This window comes from Triturus cristatus, chromosome 9 (assembly GCF_964204655.1).
Source record: "Triturus cristatus chromosome 9, aTriCri1.1, whole genome shotgun sequence".
Classification (NCBI taxonomy): domain Eukaryota; kingdom Metazoa; phylum Chordata; class Amphibia; order Caudata; family Salamandridae; genus Triturus; species Triturus cristatus.
Genome location: NC_140592.1, coordinates 40,695,705 through 40,715,161, shown reverse-complemented (window position 1 = coordinate 40,715,161; position 19,457 = coordinate 40,695,705). Strand labels below are relative to the sequence as shown.

Genomic DNA, 19,457 nt, shown 5'->3' with positions numbered 1-19,457 from the left:
TCTGCCAACAGCTGGCAGAAAGACACTATTGCCCCTACTGGACAGAAGGGTACAACTCAATGCCACTGTAGACTGCCCATCCTTTTGTTTGGTTTGCACCATTTTGAAATCCCTAGTGTCGGGCGGGGTCTTGAGTTTATTGTGCCTCGGGTGGGTTAAACAACTGGTCCAAGAAACAGTAAAGCCTGTCGTTTGGTTATTACTGGTACCAAAAGAAGCCAAATTGGGTGCATCATGGGTGTGTTGAACAGCACTGGATGAGCAATACTATTACATAACCGTAGCACACTAGGTTTTGATTTATTCAAATGTCATAAGTACAAAAATATTGTTCCAATCAATATATCTAAAGGAGGTTTGTACCATGAAGGTTTTGATGATGCCGCAACTTTCAGCACAAATGTTGGAATTTAAGAAATTTGACTAAGATGAGCACAAGCTGCTTATCAATATTTTACTTCAAAAGCCAGCGCACACTTCAAGGTTTGCTGGAACACTTGATTCACTGAAATGACCACAGATAAAGCAGCAGTTCTGAATTTGGACAATTCAATGAGTTCTGTAATGGCCTGTGGTTTGAAAGAAAAATCAAAGGCAAGAACAAAATGAAGGAATTGTCATATCAAAACATTTCCTCCGCTGTATGTCCATTTGGAGAATGTGAACCGAAGGCTGGAGACCCCTGAAATAGCTGAATTCCATGCAATTCATAGAGGATTTTGCTTCTCAGAGTAGGATTCAAAATAGTCTTTTCTCATACCTGCAAAGAAGAAAATAAAAAATGTGACATTAGCTATAGCAAAAAAGTTACCAAATATTTTTCCAAGAGTTATTTTTCTATCTGAAATGCTTCATAGTGGTTTTTGGTTAATATTTTCATAATAAAAAAATTACATTTTACATGCATTGAAAAAGACATTCCACACTACCAGTAATTTCTACCTGCTTCAAACTAACGTGCAACAAATGTGAAAAGCATTGGATACATAAGTAGTAAGGGCCTTTTAAGGGGTAACACTATAGCCAATCTAGATTTGGTACTTTAATTTTACTTAATGTCTTATTGCAAAATGTGTTCAATTGTAAATTTGATTGGTTTTATGAATAAAGACGGGAAGAAAATGGAACTGAATATATAGTCTGTGAGCAAGGGCGGATGCCCGAAACGCGTCAGATATTTGTGAAGACTCGGCTTTAAAATAAACTAACAACTATTGTGCCTGACTTTGGATCTGCGTGGTTTCTGCTTTCCGTGGACACGGATTTTTTGGAGACTGCAAACATGGGATATATATAGATATATAGATATATATATATATATATACATACAGACACACACACATATATATACATATATATTACCTACTGGCGGTCGGTCGCCAGTAGGTAGTTATAGTTAGGACCTATTTTCCATAGGAAATCCGCAACATTTGACTCCCAATAAGTCTGGTGCCGGTTGACGAATCTTCGCGAAATTTTCCAAACTTTTGGCCAGCTCTGGTCCGCTCCTATCCTGAAAGTTTCGTGGTGATTCGTCAAGCGGGGGCTGAGAAAAAAGGGGGGATCCCAAAACGCGTTTTCCCCATGCAATTTCCCATAGGACCTGTTGACGCAGCTACAGCCCGAACTGCTGAACGGAATTCCACCAAATTTGGCAAAGAGGTAGTCCTCAGTTCAGGCTCGTGCCTTTTGCATAAATGGTGTAGATCCGTTCAGTAGTTCCTGAGAAAATGAGTAAAAAAGATAGATATATCTATGGCCTCGGAGGATCCGCGCACCCTATGCGCACCCTCTGCGAACCAAGCGCGCACCCTCCCGATCACGCACTGAATGCCAATTGGCTGTCAAGTGTCTGTCTACATTCGAAACCAGGAACTGTTGACAGCCACTTTGTGCCTCGGTAGAAGCGAGGCTGATTAAGTAAGGGAAATAAGTGTGTGAAAAATGTAAAGGAGGCAGGGTAGAGATACTCTGACCCTCTAGTGTTGCTTAGGAGGTCCCAGAAGGACCCCCTGGGAGCCCCCCTCTTTTTTTTTTTAAACTGCGAAATGCGCGCAGGGTGCGCGGATCCGGACGGGGAAAAAAAAATTAAAAACGAAGCGCGGGGGCAAAATCTTTATAGATTAATGGGGGAGGGGGGCTGCGTGGCCCCCCTCCTGGAGCCCTCGAGGGCCCTGGGGACCGCCACCCCCCAGGGCCGGCTCCTACAGTGTCCTGGGGTGCCCACCCCCAGAACACTGTTTGCTATGAGAGGGCATGAGTCTCCCGCCCTCCCATAGCAAATTTTGAAAGAGAGCAGGGAAACCTGCTCTCTCTTTCAAAATCCAAACGATATTGCTTTTCCACACGTGGAGCTGCATGTCAGCAGCTGCCCATGTGGAAAAGCTATGCCGGCTCCCGAAGGACGCGGGGCGCCGGCTGGGACTGTGGGGGCGTTTGGGCTCACCCCACGGGCTCCAACTTTTTTTTTATAAGCCCCGAGGGATGGGGTCCCCGGGGATAATAAAAATTAGTGATAGGGGCTATTTATTTTTTTACGGTAAAATTAGGAGTCGCGCATCCTAACGCGTTGGGTGCACGGTTTCTCACGCGCAGGGTGCGCAGATCCAAGGAAAAATGAAAAAAATAAAATAAAGTAGTTTAAAAAATATAAAAAATATTTACTTTTTTTTACAATGTTTATTAAAAAAACATGAACATATTTTTAAATTTTTAAAAGAATTGAAAAAATAAGTTACAAAAATGGTGAAAAAAAATATTTAAAAAAGCAAAGGAATTGACACTGAAATAGAAAAATGTAGAAATCCAATGAAAATCATTAAACATCATAGCTTTAGAGATAAGTTATAGATAGGAATTAGCATTTAAAAAACCTTTGAAATTCACTGAAAAAACCATAGGTTTCATGCACGTTATAGTTAGTGAATTTCTAAGGTTTTTAAAATGCCAATTCCTAACAAAAACATAGGTTTCAGGGGCGTTATAGTTAGCTGGACATTTCCCTAGTACAAAACCCTAGAAATTCCCCCGTTATAGTTAGTTCAGCTAACTATAACTCGCGCCCCCGCAATGCACTGCTGATGACGTCACACATTACATCACTCATGACAGTCAGTGACATCACTGATGACATCTCAAATGACATCACTGATGACATCACTGATGACGTCATCCAGTGAGTGTGTTTCTGTAAAGTTAAAATATGTTTAGTATATATAGGGAAAGGCCTATGGAAGAATGAGTGGGTTTATAAGTGTGAATGGATGATTTTGTAGGTGCGTGACTGACTATAAGTGAGTCATTAAACGTATCTTACTGCAGACCAGTGACTAAACTGTGTGAATGTCTGTATCTGTTCGTCTGTTGGTGTATAAGTGGCTGCATGGTTTTGTGAATAGCTATACGAGTGCCTAAATGGGTTATTGATTGGTTGTCCGAGTATCTGTATGGGTGCCTGAGTGTTTGTGTGGGTGGGGTGTGTGTGACTGTGCATAGATGTGCGATTGGTTGATTCTATGGGTGCATGGTTTTAAGAGGGCATCTGTAATGGACTGTATGGTTGGGTGAGTGTATGTATGGGTGTGTCAGTGATTGAATGTATATCTCAGTGGTACATGTGTGAGTAACTACATATGTGAAAGGCAGTATATGTGTGCAAGAATATATAACTGGCTATATGTGACTGTGTGATTGTGAGAGTGGCTGTATGGATGAGTGTGCTTGCATCAGTAATTGTATAAGAGCGTAAGAATGTGATACTATTTTTATGAGTAAGTGAACTTGTGTGTGTATAACTGTATAGGTGAGTAATTGGGAGTGTGATTAATTATTTGCATGACTGACTAGGTGTGTGAGTACCTCTATGGATGATTGGCAGTGTGTGAGTGTCTATATAGGTGTATAAATGCATATGATAGTCCTGTACTGAGTGACTAAATATGAGTGACTGTACAGGTGAGTGAGTGGATGTGTGTGTGTGTGTAGACCTAAGGGTCAATGAGTGGGTATGTAGTTATTGGTATTGGAGTATCTATGGTTTTGAGAATGGCCGTCTGAAATTGAGTCGGTGTATCAAAGGTTATATTAGGGTGTGAGAAGATGCACTAATTTATCACATGGATGATGTCATCAGTGATGTCATTTGAGATGTCAGTGATGTCACTGACCATGTCATGAGTGATGTAATATGTGACATCAGCAGTGCATTGCGGGGGCGCGAGTTATAGTTAGCTGAACTAACTATAACGGGGGAATTTCTAGGGTTTTGTACGAGGAAAATGTCCAGCTAACTATGACGCCCCAGAAACCTATGGTGTTTTTAGCGAATTTCTAAGGTTTTTTAGATGGCAATTCCTAACTATAACGTGCATGAAACCTATGTTTTTTTCAGTGAATATATACACACACATATATATATATATATATATATACACACATACATATACACACACACACACACACACACATATATACACACACATATACACACACATATATATATTTATATTAAAGCTCCAACATCAATGGGGCACTTGTGGGGTCACTTCCATCATAGATTTATTTATGCATACGCGTTTCAGTAATAGGCCTTCCTCCGTGCTCTAAATGCATGTTCATGGCGCAGAAGAAAACCAGTTACTTACCTGTAACTACAGTTATCCAGTATTGGTATCTTTCATAGATTCACATGCCTGAATCATTCCCCGTCGCCGAGGCGGGAGTCTCGGTAGATAAAAAAGTAGTGCCAAAAATAATTAGTAGTAGTAGGCCCATTAAAAAAAGGCCCCAAGGCCTATATCTTAGAAGCCTATCTACCTCGTTATGTAAAATAACCCAAGAATTGGTAACAACCAATCAGACATCAGCACCATTCTAGAACCCTCTCAGCAGAGCCAGCTCTCCTCAGATTTTCCTAGCACGAGTGGGAAGCACATATCCCAAACAGAGAACTGACTCTGCGGGGAGGAGGGTGGGTGCATGTGAATCTATGAAAGATACCAATACTGGATAACTGTAGTTACAGGTAAGTAACTTGTTTTCTTATCCAGTATTGGGGTATCTTTCATAGATTCACATGCCTGAATCAGAGTAGCAAGCAGTATGCCAAGCATACAGTCGTTTGCGGATGGTGGGAGACTATTGCTGATACACTCCCAATTACGCCCGCAATTTGATAACTAGAAGGTATAAGATGTCCTCTCTTAAAACCCAAACATGTATCTTACAGAAAGAAATGACAATGTAGCTTAAGAAATAGCAATTATAAACAGCAAATTGAAAATGCATAAATATACACAACTCAAGAAATCGCTCATAATAAGCAAAACATATATCTGACCTTAGTTTAAAAGAGGTTGAAGTACGGCTTGTCCTACAGCTGTATCGTCCTGTAGAGTAGATTGCAGACAGTAGCGCTTCGTGAATGTGTGAACATTCCTCCACGTTGCAGCACGACAAATATTTTCCAAGGATACTCCTGCGAACAATGCAGTAGATGCTGCCATAGTTCTAGTAGAATGCGCCCTGACCTTCCTTTGTAAAGGTTTATTGGCTTTATCATGACAAAAATGAATTGTAGAAGCCAACCATCTGGCTATCGTCGCTTTAGTCACAGCAGACCCAAGTGTAGCTTGACCATAAGCTATGAGCAATTGATTGGACCGCCTGATGTCCTTAGTCCTTTGCAAGTAAAATTTCAGACAACGTTTTACATCCAGCGAATGTAACGCTCGCTCAGATGGAGTGGCTGGATTTGGAAAGAAAACTTTCAGCTTCACTGGCTCATTTAAGTGGAACTGAGTCGGAACTTTAGGGATGAATCGTGGATTTGTCCTGAGAGTAACATAATCTTTAGAGAACTGCAAAAAGGGCTCTGAGATGGTGAACGCTTGAATCTCACCGACTCTTCGAGCCGATGTAAGAGCCAAAAGAATAGCCACCTTCCATGTTAAAATTTTTAGCTCAGCCTTGTGGATAGGTTCAACCGGTCTTTTCATTAATTGAGCTAGTACTGTGTTCAACTCCCACTCTGGAGGAGGTGCACGAATTGGTGGATAAACACGGAATAGCCCCTTCATAAATTGTTTTATTAATGAAGAGGAACAGAGCGAAGGTTTAGAAGTACTCTTCCTGAATCTTGATAGAGCCGCAAGATGAACTTTAATTGATGAGAATGCAAGCCCAGATTTGGCCAGGGATAACAAATAAGGAAGGATTTGTTCTACTGGAGCTTGTAAAGGATGGACATCCTTCCCCTCGCACCAATGACAAAATCGTTTCCACTTTAAACGATAAGTTTTTAATGTACTTTGCGCGCGTGATTTAGATAGAATCTTACGGCATTCCTGTGAAATGGTTAGATCTTTGTATTCTAAGAAATCAGGTGCCATACGTGCAAGTGCAGCGACTGTGGATCTGGATGGAGTATTTGACCCCTTTCCCTTGTCAACATCGTGATTGTTGGTACTAGACGGATGGAGCTGTGAGCTAGAAGAAGCAGCTCCTGGAACCAATATTGCCTTGGCCAATGGGGTGCAATCAGGATGAGATGTCAACCTTCCATCTTCACTTTGCGGATCACTTTCGCAATTAGTGGTATCGGGGGAAAAGCGTACGCACAAAGCCCTGACCATCTCATGGACAGGGCATTTCCTCTTGATCCCTGTTGAGGGAATCTGCTTGCGTAATAGCGGCATTTCTTGTTTTCTTTTGTAGCAAACAAATCCAGGGCTGACCTGCCCCATAATTGAAAAATTTCGTCTAGTTGCTTCTGCTCTATCTCCCATTCGTGACAGCCTGCCAGAGATCTGCTTAGGTTGTCGGCCAAAGTGTTGTGAAGGCCTTTGACGTGCTCCGCTCTTAAGGTTATCTTGTGTGTTGTAAGCCACTCCCGTAGTTCCTGAGCTTCCTGCGAAAGGGACAGTGACCTCGTTCCTCCCTGCTTGTTGATGTAATACATGCTGGTCGTGTTGTCCGTCCGGACCAGCACTGAGGCCCCTGCAATCCTTGGGAGGAACGCTTGCAGAGTGAGAAAAATGGCGCGAAGCTCCAATCTGTTGATATGCTGTTGGCGGTATTCCTGGGACCATCGTCCCTGAATCTGTAAATCTTGGAGATGTCCTCCCCATCCCTCCATGGAGGCGTCTGTTACCACGAATTCTGGAGGAGATGTTAGAAAAGAAAGGCCCGGAGCCAGGTTTTTCATCTGAGACCACCAATGCAGAGAGACCATCATGTGAGGTGTTATCATGATGAGTCGTTGAACGATCCTACGGCCTGTTTCCATTGTAGATGCAACTGCTCCTGCAGAGGTCTCATTCGGAGCCGTGCTAAAGGTACAAGATTTATTGTTGATGAACACATCCCCAGAAGAGACGCAAACATCCGGACAGAAACTGACTTTCTTCTTGCGATTGATAGTGCTAGCTTTTGTAAACGAAGCTGACGTTCCTCTGACAAGAATGCCTTGCATTGTCTGGTGTCCAGCATTGCTCCCAGAAACTGAATCCTTTGAAGAGGAAGCAGTTGAGATTTGCTTTTGTTGAGAGTGAGGCCTAAGTTTGAGAATAGACTTAGGCATGCTGAAACTGCCTCTACGGTAGTCTGCTTCGAAGGGCCTTTGAGCAGCCAGTCGTCCAAGTACGGGAATACTTGTATTCCCTGTAATCTTAGAGTCGCTGCTACTGGTGTGAGACACTTTGTAAAAATTCTTGGAGCAGATTTCAGCCCAAACGGAAGGACTTTGAACTGATAGTGGACGCCAGCCACTACAAATCACAGGTACTTGCGATGCTTGGGAAGGATAGGAATGTGGAAGTACGTGTCCTCCAGGTCCAGAGAAGCCATAAAATCCCCTTTGTTCAGGCAGCTCAAAACTTCGGCCAGCGTAACCATCCGAAAACTCTGCTTCTTTAGAAATTTGTTGAGCTTGCGGAGATCCAGAATCGGGCGCCACTCCCCTGACTTTTTCTTTATGAGGAAAAATCGAGAATAGAACCCGGTTCCCTTCTGGGACGAAGGAACCTTCTCTATTGCGTTCTTGCGGAGCATTATTAAAGCTTCTTTGAACAATAAGTGAAGATGAGGGGGAGGGGGACCCCTGGGCGGGGCAGTAGGAGGTTGTTTTAAGAACTCCAGGGTGTGACCGTTTCTGACTAGGTCGATGACTAGGCCTGGGCGAAGCACTACGCTACGCTCGCGTAGTTTGCGAAGTTCGCGCTACTTCGCACTACGCGAACTGCACGTAGCACAGTGCGAACACGCGTAGCGTAGTGTTGCGTAGTGCTGCGGTCATTTTTTGCTTGCTCGCGGTCCTCAACGTCAAGTTGGCGACCGCGAGCAAGCAAAATGACATCCTGGCGAGACTTTTTCCTTGTTCGCGATCGCGAGCATGGAAAATAAACCTCCCGGCGAGATTCACAACGCGAGAAGGTCAGGTTTCTCATTGCGAGGGGTCGCGTATGCTCGCGACCGCTCGCGATGAGAAACTACCAGTTCGCGTTGAGAAAGCTGCAGCTCGAGGAAAAATCTACTCGAGCAGCAGAAAACTACAGCTCGCACTGTGCAAGATGCCATTTTCAATGATTGCACAGTGCCGGTTGCTTGTCCGCACTGTGCAATCATTGAAAACAACATCTTGCACAGTGCGAACATGTTACTTCGCAGTTCGCAAAGTGCTACGCGTAGCTCGCGTAGTGCGAACTTCACTTTGCGTAGCTTCGCGAAGTGCTACTTCGCGAACTACGCCCACCCTTATCGATGACCCAACGATCCGAGGTGATCTCTTCCCAATTGTGTGCAAAAGTTGTTATCTTTGCTCCCACTGGAAGGGAAGGAGGGATGACTGGCATCCAGCGTAAATCATTGCTTCTTGTTGGCGTCGCGACCTTGATTGTTCGATCGCCTTCTTCCTCCCTGACGAGAGAAACTATTCGAAGAAGATTGCCTGTATGATGATCGTCCATAAGGCTGTCTATATTGAGATTGATATTGTCTGTTTTGCTGACTTTGATAATTTCCCCTTGATACAAAACCTCGCCCTCTTGCACCACGGAAAGATCCCCGTTTGTATTGGAGAGCAGCTAGTGACTTAGCTGTACCCGTCTTGATCGCTAGGAGGGCCTCGTCTATATGTTTCCCAAATAAGGATTCTCTATCATAGGCCATATCGATGATTTTGGCTTGAACCTCTGGCCTAAAAGATGTTGCCTTAAGCCATCCTTGACGCCTAAGAACTGCAGCCCCTGCAAGTTGCCATTAGCAATATCCAGAGCACAGTCTATGATCTCCGATGCGGCTCGTTCTCCCTCTAGAAGTATCTTTCTTGCCTCTTGTTGACGATCTTCAGGAATGAGGTCTATAAGTTCCGAGAATTCTGACCACATCTGGCGGTCATAGCGACCAAGTATGGCCAAGGAGTTTGCAGCTTTGATAAAAGTTGCCGCCATAGTAGAGAACTTCTTACCGATAAGATCCAATCTTCGTCCTTCCCTATCCGGCGGCGTTGATATTGGCATAGCTGGATTTTTGGACTTTTGTTGAGCAGCCTGCGATATAACGGAATCTGGTCGGGGATGACCGATTAGACAAGAAGGCGTTTCTGGAGGAGCACGATATTTCTTGTCAATACGAGGGAGGACCACAGGTACGGAAGCAGGTGTCTTCATAATTTTTAACCCCTCATTCCATATAAAATCGATGATGGGGATTGCTCTGGTAATTTTCCTTTGCTCCTCTTTAAAATCATGGAGGAAACAATCCGTATGCTCCACAGTGACTGGTAGTTGAAACCTGACTGCGGCACGTTGCATTAAATTGTGAAAGCCACCTATATCCTCTGGAGGAGAATCCGATGGCTGAGGAATGGGTGGAGAAGGCATGGGAATAATGTAGTCATCCCAAGGATCCAGAGTGGTGTCTTTATCCGGTACCTCACCTTCTTCGATATCTTCCTCATCAGAGGAAATGGTATCATGGTGTGATTGCGTCCCCGAACCAGCAGGGTGAAGCGGCGAATTTGGAATGTCCGTATGTGACTCTTCAGTCGGTTGTAAATTAGGAAGAGGTTGTTGTGGAGGAAAGCATTGGCGGTAATCCGCCAGCATGGCCTGAAGATCTTGAATCAGTGTAGGCGGGAGATGACTAGTTTCTCTACGATCCCAATCCCTTGAGGGATGCCTGTAAACTGGTGTAGCAAGGCCTTCCTGGTAAGCATGCTCATGATAGTCTTCTTCCTCATCCACCTCTTGACACTTTATATGTAAATCCGAGGGGTGCCGAGCTATTCCGAAAGGACCCTCATCATCCTCCTCTTCAAAATCATCCCCTTCTGCATAAGAGTCTAAGATATGCGAAGGCAGCAAAGGAGAAATATTACTGTAATCCTGTTTGTGAAATGTTTTTAAGTGAATATGCGTGTACGCAATAGGCGTAACATGAGTAGTTGGTGGAATCGCTTTAAGGAAACCTCTCGTCGACGGGCTTCCCCTCGTCGACGGAATTGCTGCCTTCTGAGGCGTCGGCAGGGTCTTAGTCGTCGGCGGCAGGGTCTTAGTCGTCGGCGGCAGGGTCTTAGTCGTCGGCGGCAGGGTCTTCGTCGTCAGCGGCAGGGTCTTCGTCGTCAGCGGCAGGGTCTTCGTCGTCAGCGGCAGGGTCTTCGTCGTCAGCGGCAGGGTCTTCGTCGTCAGCGGCAGGGTCTTCGTCGTCAGCGGCAGGGTCTTCGTCGACTAGGTCATTGACAGAACTTCCTTCATGCTAGACGTCGACGCAGTTGTTGACGGAGTCTTAGATGTTTTAGGAGACATGATAGGTGAGGATATTGAAGTAGTGGAGACTGTAGCCGTCGACAGAGGAGCAGCAGAAGTCACAGAGATAGTATATGACGATCCCACTGACAAAGTCTTAACCTGAGATTTACTCACGGTTTTAGAAGCTGAAGACTTCTTGGATCTCTCAGAGTCTTGTGACTTCTGTGAATGGTCAGAAGTTACATGAGAGGCCTTATGATGTTTTCTCCCTTCACTGGAAGAACTATCAATAGATCTAGCCCTTTTGCTAGATGTCGAGGCCCTGTCATCCTCCTCAGCCGAGGAAGATTTCAACCATAATAATACTCTTGCCTCTCTGTCCCTTAAGGTCTTGGGAGGGAAAGTCCGGCAAATTCTACAGTCCTTAGCAACATGCTTAGGATGCAGACAGTAAATACACTCCTCATGCTGGTCGTCTACATGGACCCTCTTCTTATCACAGGTCCTGCAGGGTTTAAACAAAGCTTTCTTGTCAGACATTACTGAAGAAAAAGAAGAAACTGAGTAAGCACTCAGGGAGACTCCCTTCCACACGACGTGCGGTGAAAATCTGAGGAGAGCTGGCTCTGCTGAGAGGGTTCTAGAAGGGTGCTGATGTCTGATTGGTTGTTACCAATTCTTGGGTTATTTTACATAACGAGGTAGATAGGCTTCTAAGATATAGGCCTTAGGGCCTTTTTTCTTTGGGCCTACTACTACTAATTATTTTTGGCACTACTTTTTTATCTACCGAGACTCCCGCCTCGGCGACGGGGAACGATTCAGGCATGTGAATCTATGAAAGATACCCCAATACTGGATAACATTGAGTTCATTTAAATAATATATACACCCTTCTCATTGGGGAGTTTAAAATGATGGCAAGAAAGAACTGCAAGGACTTTCAATCAATATCGGCCGCCATGTTGGAAAGGCAAGGTCTTAATACTTCTAGTTTATAATGAATTATCACCGCTAATGCCCCAATAAAACATTCTGCCTCAATGGGTGAGTATTCCTTCATGGTCCTTAATTTCATAGCATGCCACATTGCACGCCAGTCACTTCTTGTAATTCCGACCTACAGAGGCTTCTGCAATGTTTTCTTGCACTGTACACCCCTCGCCTTGCCCTTCCATGAAAAGGGGTATTTTGACACAATTTTGGTTTTGATCTTAATTTGAAGACAATGACTCCTCCTGCTATATATAACATTTATGATTGGGTTCTGGCGGTGGTATTTCTGTAGCACAACATATCTGTAGTCAATACTCTGGCAAAGAAACTCCAAGGCATTGGGGCTGGGTGGAAGGTGACTTACAGCTGCAAGCTTTTCACAAATGGCATCGAACATCAAAGCAGAGTTAGCAGGAAATGAGTAAAGGGGTGTGGCCCAACCCACACTACCTTGAATAAATTGCCAAAGCCTTTTGTTAGGAGATAACCAATAAGGTGTATTGCCAATGTCTAAAATAAGACATCAATTCCAAGCTTCACATCAAGGTCTCGTCTGCTTAGATGTATATAAAACACGATGCAAATAGGAATCAGAATCCTCTTCCCTTGGTCCATTTTGTATGGAATTTAATAATACATATTACATGAATACAAGCAAAATAAACTAACATCTAACACCCTGGCCACTCAACGAGTGTAAATTTATCACAATTTCATTTCCACTTTAGCTGTGAAGTTTTACACCATGCGTCTACAAGGCAGCATGGCATGCATTTGGCGTAAACAACTTTGTCTAAAACATCTTGATTAAATATAGCTCTATTTTACAGCACAAGAGCAATGCATCTTCAAGTGTGGGCCCACCCTGTGCTGGCTCAGAGCTTGCGTACACAGTTGCGCCAATTTCTCGAGTATGGTTATCAACTGTCCGTCCTCTCTATGCCACTGGATGTTTTTCTATCAGTACTTAACTATGACTTGAGTGATGCCCATATGTATTTCAGTTTCGATTTAGGGGGCATAAAGTCCCAAATATGCATTTAGTTGTTCCCTTCAGTATGACATGTCACAGCTGATCAGTTGTTTTAGGCGATGGTCTGCAACTTCAAAGCATGAAGACCCTTCTCTTCTCCAATACCACTGACATTGCAATGAATATGCGGTTTGACAGTACCCCAGCTGGGCCACCTAGGGGACTGAAGCACAATACAGCCCACTATGTGTATTTGCTTTCAGCATCACTATCCAACAATTGTACATCAGCAGCCAGTACCACAACACATGCATAAAATATGCACTTGCTAAACCACATCTGGCACAGTGCGCTTCAGCCTTCACACCCACTCTGTGCAGAGATGCACAAGCACAGTAGATTCTGGGCAGAAATTCGAAATGTATTAAGTGCAAACATGTCTTATCTTTGCTCTGCATCTCTGTATACAATCTAGATAAGTCTCCTTAGCCAAGGAGTTAAAAGGAGCTTTTCTGAAGGGTCAAATGTTTGCGGGGGAGCTGGAAAATGTGTGTCAGTCCAACTAGAGGCTACTCTTATTCTGAAGTATAAGAGGATATTTAACGCTATGCGTTCTATTCAGCTCTTTAAAGTTTCCAAGGGGAGGAAGGCTTATTAGGGTATGTTGCCTAACGTGGTCAAATCTAAAAAAAATATGAAAAAATTAAAGAATCAAGTTGCTTGTTTGATCTAGAGACGCACGTCTGCTGTACAGCACGGTTGAAGGCCGGCAGCAAAGTAGGAGCATACAATGCCACCAGCTTCGCTCTACAACGGATACCATACCACAACCAACCACAATGTGCACTGCACAGTGCATCTCTCCCAGTGAGCAGCTGTGGGGTGAGTAGATGGCTGTTTACAAATGGTTCAGACAAATGGAATCCGCTTCAACCGTCACACGAGGCTGGCTAGGCCACCCTCTGAATAGCAGTGTTAGGGTTTCCCATTTAAATATAGGTTGCTTGCCTAGCCACATTAACCGAGCTATGCTTCACTTCAAATGCAGAAAAAAGACCTGTTCAGTGGAATAGGTATGTTGGCAAATATGTATAACTATCTAGGCAGGATTATCATTTTAACTAAACCAAGCCTACTGTGGAGGGAAAATGGCAGCTTAAGCCACCTCACTAATTAGGCCTCACTATTGGTCATAGTTTTCTTGCAGTACAACTCTGAAGTCTCTATAAACCCAGATGCCCAGATATGTGATCTATGATTAAAATAGCTGCAGGAATTGTGCATTTAGGAGGTGACGCGCGTCACAGGGAATATTTCTCATTTTGCACAGTTCATTAAGATGCCTGAAAGGGGACCGAAGTGGAGGCATGCTGGCATCAGGGGGATACCATCTGTAAATATGGAGAATATCCGCCTAAATATAAAATGTTGGCCTCCTACCACACAATGCTGGCAGAGACTGGCTCTATTCCCATCGTGAAGGAGATGTGCAATACCGAAAATCCGTGCAGCGTAACTCTGGTTATTTCTAGGGACGCCGATAAGATAAAACTTTGCATTATGCTGGCCATAGATGCACAATATAAGACTTTTACCCAGGCTTCAAACATTAGCACATACAAGAATGAGGTCCCTGGTGGATAATCTAACCGCAAATTTTTCAACTTGAATAGTCCCCAGGGGTCAGACTGGATCCGGAAACATTTAGAGCAGTTCTCCTACATGCTGACAGGTGACGTCATGTGGTATAGCCCCAATTGACAATGTTTTAGTACTTGCTTGTCTGTAGTGGTGCCTTGCCACTGTTGGAGTAAGTGTAAGATCTTGCCCCTGACAGGAAGACTTTGCTGACAAGAACATACTAAAGCGGTGGTAGGAGAGGCTAGTGACCGAGCTGCACGTCTCTGCTATCCTCCTTGTCCCCAAGAACAGCGGCCCGCCACTGATGGGATGAAAGGCCTGCTTGGGTGGAGAAGTCTGGCGTTGGTAAAGTGAAAACCTTCTACCGTAGCCACGGAGAGGGTGAAAGCATGCTAGTAGAATTATCTTGTGGGAGCAGAAAAAGGAATGTGCCATGACTACGATTTCCTTGTAATGTTCTAATACCAAGACTACCTTTTAGCTGAAATGAAAGAGACATCAAGTGCCTGTACGTCGCTGGAGAAGTCCATAGACCACATCCAGGCAGGATGCCGAAGAGCCACACTGGTAACCATGGTGTTTTCTAACTATCAGTTGCAGTTGTTTCTAGTTTCCAGTCCAGATGACAAACTTGCTGCATCGTGGGTAGCCTGGGTAAGGGACGCCAGGAGGTCTCCAGAACAACTGGTAAAATGGGCGCCAGTGTGCCCCAAGAGGCATTGGAGTAGAAGTCGAACAACAGCTGGCATTTACTGATCTGAGAAAGTCTTGTAAAACAAAATCTGTTTTTCAAATGTTTCTATTTTTCCTACTCACGATCAGGCGAAGTGATAGGAAAGGCACTGGGACTGACTTTCCTGGTGATAGCCTGTACTAAAACTCTGGCGTCAGATGTGATAGAAAGGCAGGGTCATCTGGTGCAAAGCAATGGCAACAAGCAACCGGTCTAAACAAGGCATTGGCCAAGTGCCCAAAAGAGTCTCAAATGGCAATAGCGACTGTGAGCCTTGCCAGGTTGCAAGAGTTCCGTTTTTGTTTAGGTTTCAGACTGCTACTGCTCTGTGCATAACCACAGGGAGAAGGCACTTTCCGCTTGGGAGTTGGGAAGGGGCAAGACCCATGTCTGATTAACTGTCCAGCACAATGGCATTTTGAAGCTATTACACCAATGTTGCTCATACTGGGGAATATAGTTATCCCAGTCATCATTACTATTGCTGTCTGAATCCATGCAAAAAAGAATGTGTGAAGTCTGAAACCTACTATATGGTAAGGGCAAAGTATCAGTCTGAAGGTTTGCTGGGTGGCTGCGCACCAGTCAAGGTGGATTCAGCTCAGAGTCGGATAGCACTATGAGCTGCACATCATCCGGCACAGACTATCACTGTAAGAAGCCGGCCAGGAGATGGAATCGGGGCCTAAGCCTACACCAGGTTGGTGTAGAACCGGATGTGGTTCCAAGAGGCACATACTGTGCCGAGGGTTGACCCTCAGGCAGTTTCCAACTGGAGGCTCCTGCAGATCCTAGGGGGTTTGAAGGCACACCAGAGGGAGCTGGTAAATTGCCCAATGTGTGCAGCTGCAATGTTCTCGATGGGCCTGAAAATTTAGGGTTTATCGGTACCAAGCTCTAACCCTGCTATAATGGAGATTTGGAGCAAAACCAGGATGCATTCTGATGCCTTTAAGCCCTCTTTGGAGATCGAGAATGGCAGGAAAGGGCATATTTCCACTTTGACTTCTTGCACTATTTCTTTGACTTGCCCAATGGCTTAGACTGCAATGACTCCGACAGGAACGACTTGGGGACAGAACCTTCCTTTCACTTTCAACCAGTCATGGCACGGAATCTTGTGTTTGGCAACATTGAATTTGGCCTTAGTCCCATATAGCCTTTAGGCTCACCTGGGAGCAGCCGCCACAAGTCTGAGTTCTGCTCCAACCCCAGACACCACAAACAGACTACGTGAGTGTTCATCACAGACATCTGTTTGCAACAGTTCCACCACGGTTTAAAACCTATTGTTTTAGGGGCTGACATTTCCCTTGCTCATTGCTAGGATTTCTTTTTTTAAACAGCTAGAGAGAACCTCTGGATCTTAGTCTGAATGTGCAGATAGAAAGGAACTGGCTTGAGCAGGCATGTGTGGCACTTTATATGTGGCTCAGCGTGTCCCTTTTGGATCAGAACAAGGTCAGAGCAGAGATCTATTGGCACACAGGAGAACTGCACTAAAGATTTCTGGATACAGTGTGATGCATGGGGGAATATCAACAAGGCAAGGAATCTAGTTAGAAGTACCCATCAGAAATGCCTCTATGTATACCAGCACCTGAAGTATTGTATGTGAATTTAGACCTCAAATTTTCCAAGTTGTCAATCTGAGTACAGATGGTGTCTTGTGGACTATGCTGATAGATGTGCGCATAGCATGGTTGGCCTGGCATCAGTGTGCACTAAATAAATTAACTTCTCCCCCACAAACTCGGACTACCGCAACTGTCAGAAAAACAGTACCCACACACCACACTTCTCCAATTTGTAATTAGTGTAGTGTGAAAATGAATGCATGAATCCCTCTTGGATGTTGGGGAGTGAAGCGGATACCAGCTTTGGATGACCTGGTTGCTGGGGGAAATTGAATATGCTACTTACCAGTATGCATCTGTTCTTGGCATGTAGGGCTGCTGACATTCATATCTGTGCATAGATCGCCGCCTAGTGTTGGGTCCGGATGATTGCACATTGTTGTCCTGGAAGAGTCTTCGAAGTATCCTGAGATGGGTGACTCCTCCCCTGGACCACAGTGCGCATGGGCATCCTCTCCATCCCCAGATTGTTTTTCGCCATTGTGGCAGTGATGGAGTAGATACAGGAAGTGATGACCATGCTATACAGTAATTCTGAGAGCTGCAGCTGCTACAGGCGCCGGGGAGGAGGGTGGGCGATATGAATGTCAGCAGCCCTACATGCCAATAACAGATGCATACTGGTAAGTAGCATATTCAGTTCGAGGCATGTGGGCTGCTGAATTCATATCTGTGCATAGAATACACAGCAGTACCTCCTATTAGCGGCGGCTACCCGTGCCAGCTGCAGCAGTCTGAAAAAGAGTTTTGAGAACAGCCTGTCCTACAGCTGCCTGCTGTTTTGAGTGTACATCTACACAGTAGTGTTTGGTAAATGTATGTATAGTGGACCATGTGGCTGCTCTACATATTTCCTGTAAAGGAATGTTTCCCAGGAAAGCCATGGACGCCCCTAACTTTCGTGTTGAGTGGGCTCGTGGTGGAATCGTTAATGTGCGTTTAGCTTTTTGATAACAAATTTGGATACATTTAACGATCCATCTGGCTATACCTGCTTTGAAAATGGCGTTGCCTTTGTGTTGTGGAGAGAAGGCAACGAAGAGTTGTTTAGTCTTCCTAAAGTTTTTAGTTCTGTCAATATAGTACAGGAGGGCCCTCTTTACATCTAGTGTGTGGAGCATCCTCTCAGCGACATTTTGTGGGATTTGAAAGAAAACAGGCAGTTCAATGGTTTGGTTCATGTGGAACTGCGATATTACTTTAGGCATGAATTTGGGGTTGGTACATAGTACGACCCGGTTTGCGTGAACTTGTATAAATGGCTCCTGAATGGTTAGTGCCTGGAGTTCACTAACTCTTCTTAAGGAAGTGATGGCAACCAGGAAAGCCACTTTCCAGGTGAGGAATTGAATCTCACAAGAATGGAGAGGTTCAAAGGGTGGACCCATTAGTCTGGTGAGGACCAAGTTGAGGTTCCACACCGGTGCAGGGGGGTGCCTTGGGGGAATCACCCGTTTAAGTCCTTCCAAGAAGGCTTTGATGGCAGGCACTCTGAATAAAGAGAGGTGCTGCCTGTTTTGGAGATAGGCTGCTATTGCTGTTAAATGGACACGTATTGAGGTGTATGCCAGATTGCATCGGTATAGGTGTAATAGATAGCAGATTATGTTCTGAATAGATGCGTCTAGCGGGTTAATGTGATTGTTGATGCAATAAATGACAAACCTCTTCCATTTGGCTGCATAGCAAGCTCTGGTAGTGGGTCTCCTAGCTTCCTTAATGATCTCCATACAGTCAGGTGGCAGGTTTAGGTAGCCAAACTCTAGGACTTCAGGAGCCAGATTGCCAGGTTCAGCTGTTGCGGATCTGGGTGCTGAATTTCTCCATGGTTCTGCGTCAAAAGCGCGGGTTTGATCCGCAGCCTTTGATGCGGCACCTCGGAAAGTTCCAGAAAGGTGGTGTACCATGGCTGGCGTGCCCATGTTGGAGCAACCATGATGAGTGTCAGTGAGTGCTGTCGCAGTTTGCGTGCCACCAGTGGTATCAATGGCGCTGGGGGAAAAGCATACGCAAATCTGCCGGACCAGTTCATCCATATCGCATTGCCCTGCGACTGTGGATGTGGGAACCTGGCGGCAAAGCTTTGGCATTTTGCGTTTTCCCTTGTGGCGAATAGGTCGATCTCTGGATGACCCCACTGCTGGAGGTACGGTTGGAGTACTGATGGGTGTAACTCCCACTCGTGCATCTGGTGGCTGTGTCTGCTGAGCAGATCCGCCATCTGGTTGTCCTTGCCTGGGAGGTGTTCCGCCATGAGGAATATGTTCCTCTGAATGGCCCACTTCCACATGCTCTGAGCCAGATGAGACAACTGTGGAGAGTGTGTTCCTCCCTGCTTCTGTATGTAGTACATGGCAGTCATGTTGTCCGTCCGGATCAACACGACCTTGTTGCACAGGTGTACTTTGAATGCTTTCATTGCCAGGAAGATTGCCATCAGTTACAGAAGGTTGATGTGCATCTTCTTTTGTAGTCCATAGTCCCTGCACTGTGTAATTGAGTACATGAGCTCCCCATCCCTGGAGAGACGCGTCCGCTGTCAGTATTTGTTGAACAGGCTCTTGGAACGGTCGGCCCTTGCAAAGGTTTTGTGGATTCCACCAATGCAGAGAGTTGTATGCCCGACCGCTCACCAACACTAGGTCTTTTAGTTGCCCGTGAGCCTGATTCCATTGACGTGCTAAGCACTCCTGAAGCGGGCGCATATGTAGTCTCGCGTGTGGGACTATGAA

The 19,457-nt window shown here is 45.0% G+C and overlaps 1 protein-coding gene across 2 annotated transcripts in view; it reads right to left on the bottom strand.

The window, feature by feature from the left end:
- Positions 1 to 440: 440 nt before the first annotated feature.
- IMPDH2 (inosine monophosphate dehydrogenase 2) overlaps positions 441 to 19,457 on the bottom strand; it is a 340,575-nt gene continuing 321,558 nt past the window's right edge. For both annotated transcript variants that reach the window (XM_085624345.1, XM_085624344.1), the window contains one exon: positions 441 to 760. In XM_085624345.1, the coding sequence (XP_085480471.1) occupies positions 739 to 760 (22 nt within the window). In that variant the 3' untranslated portion in view covers positions 441 to 738. The remainder of the gene's footprint in view (positions 761 to 19,457) is intronic.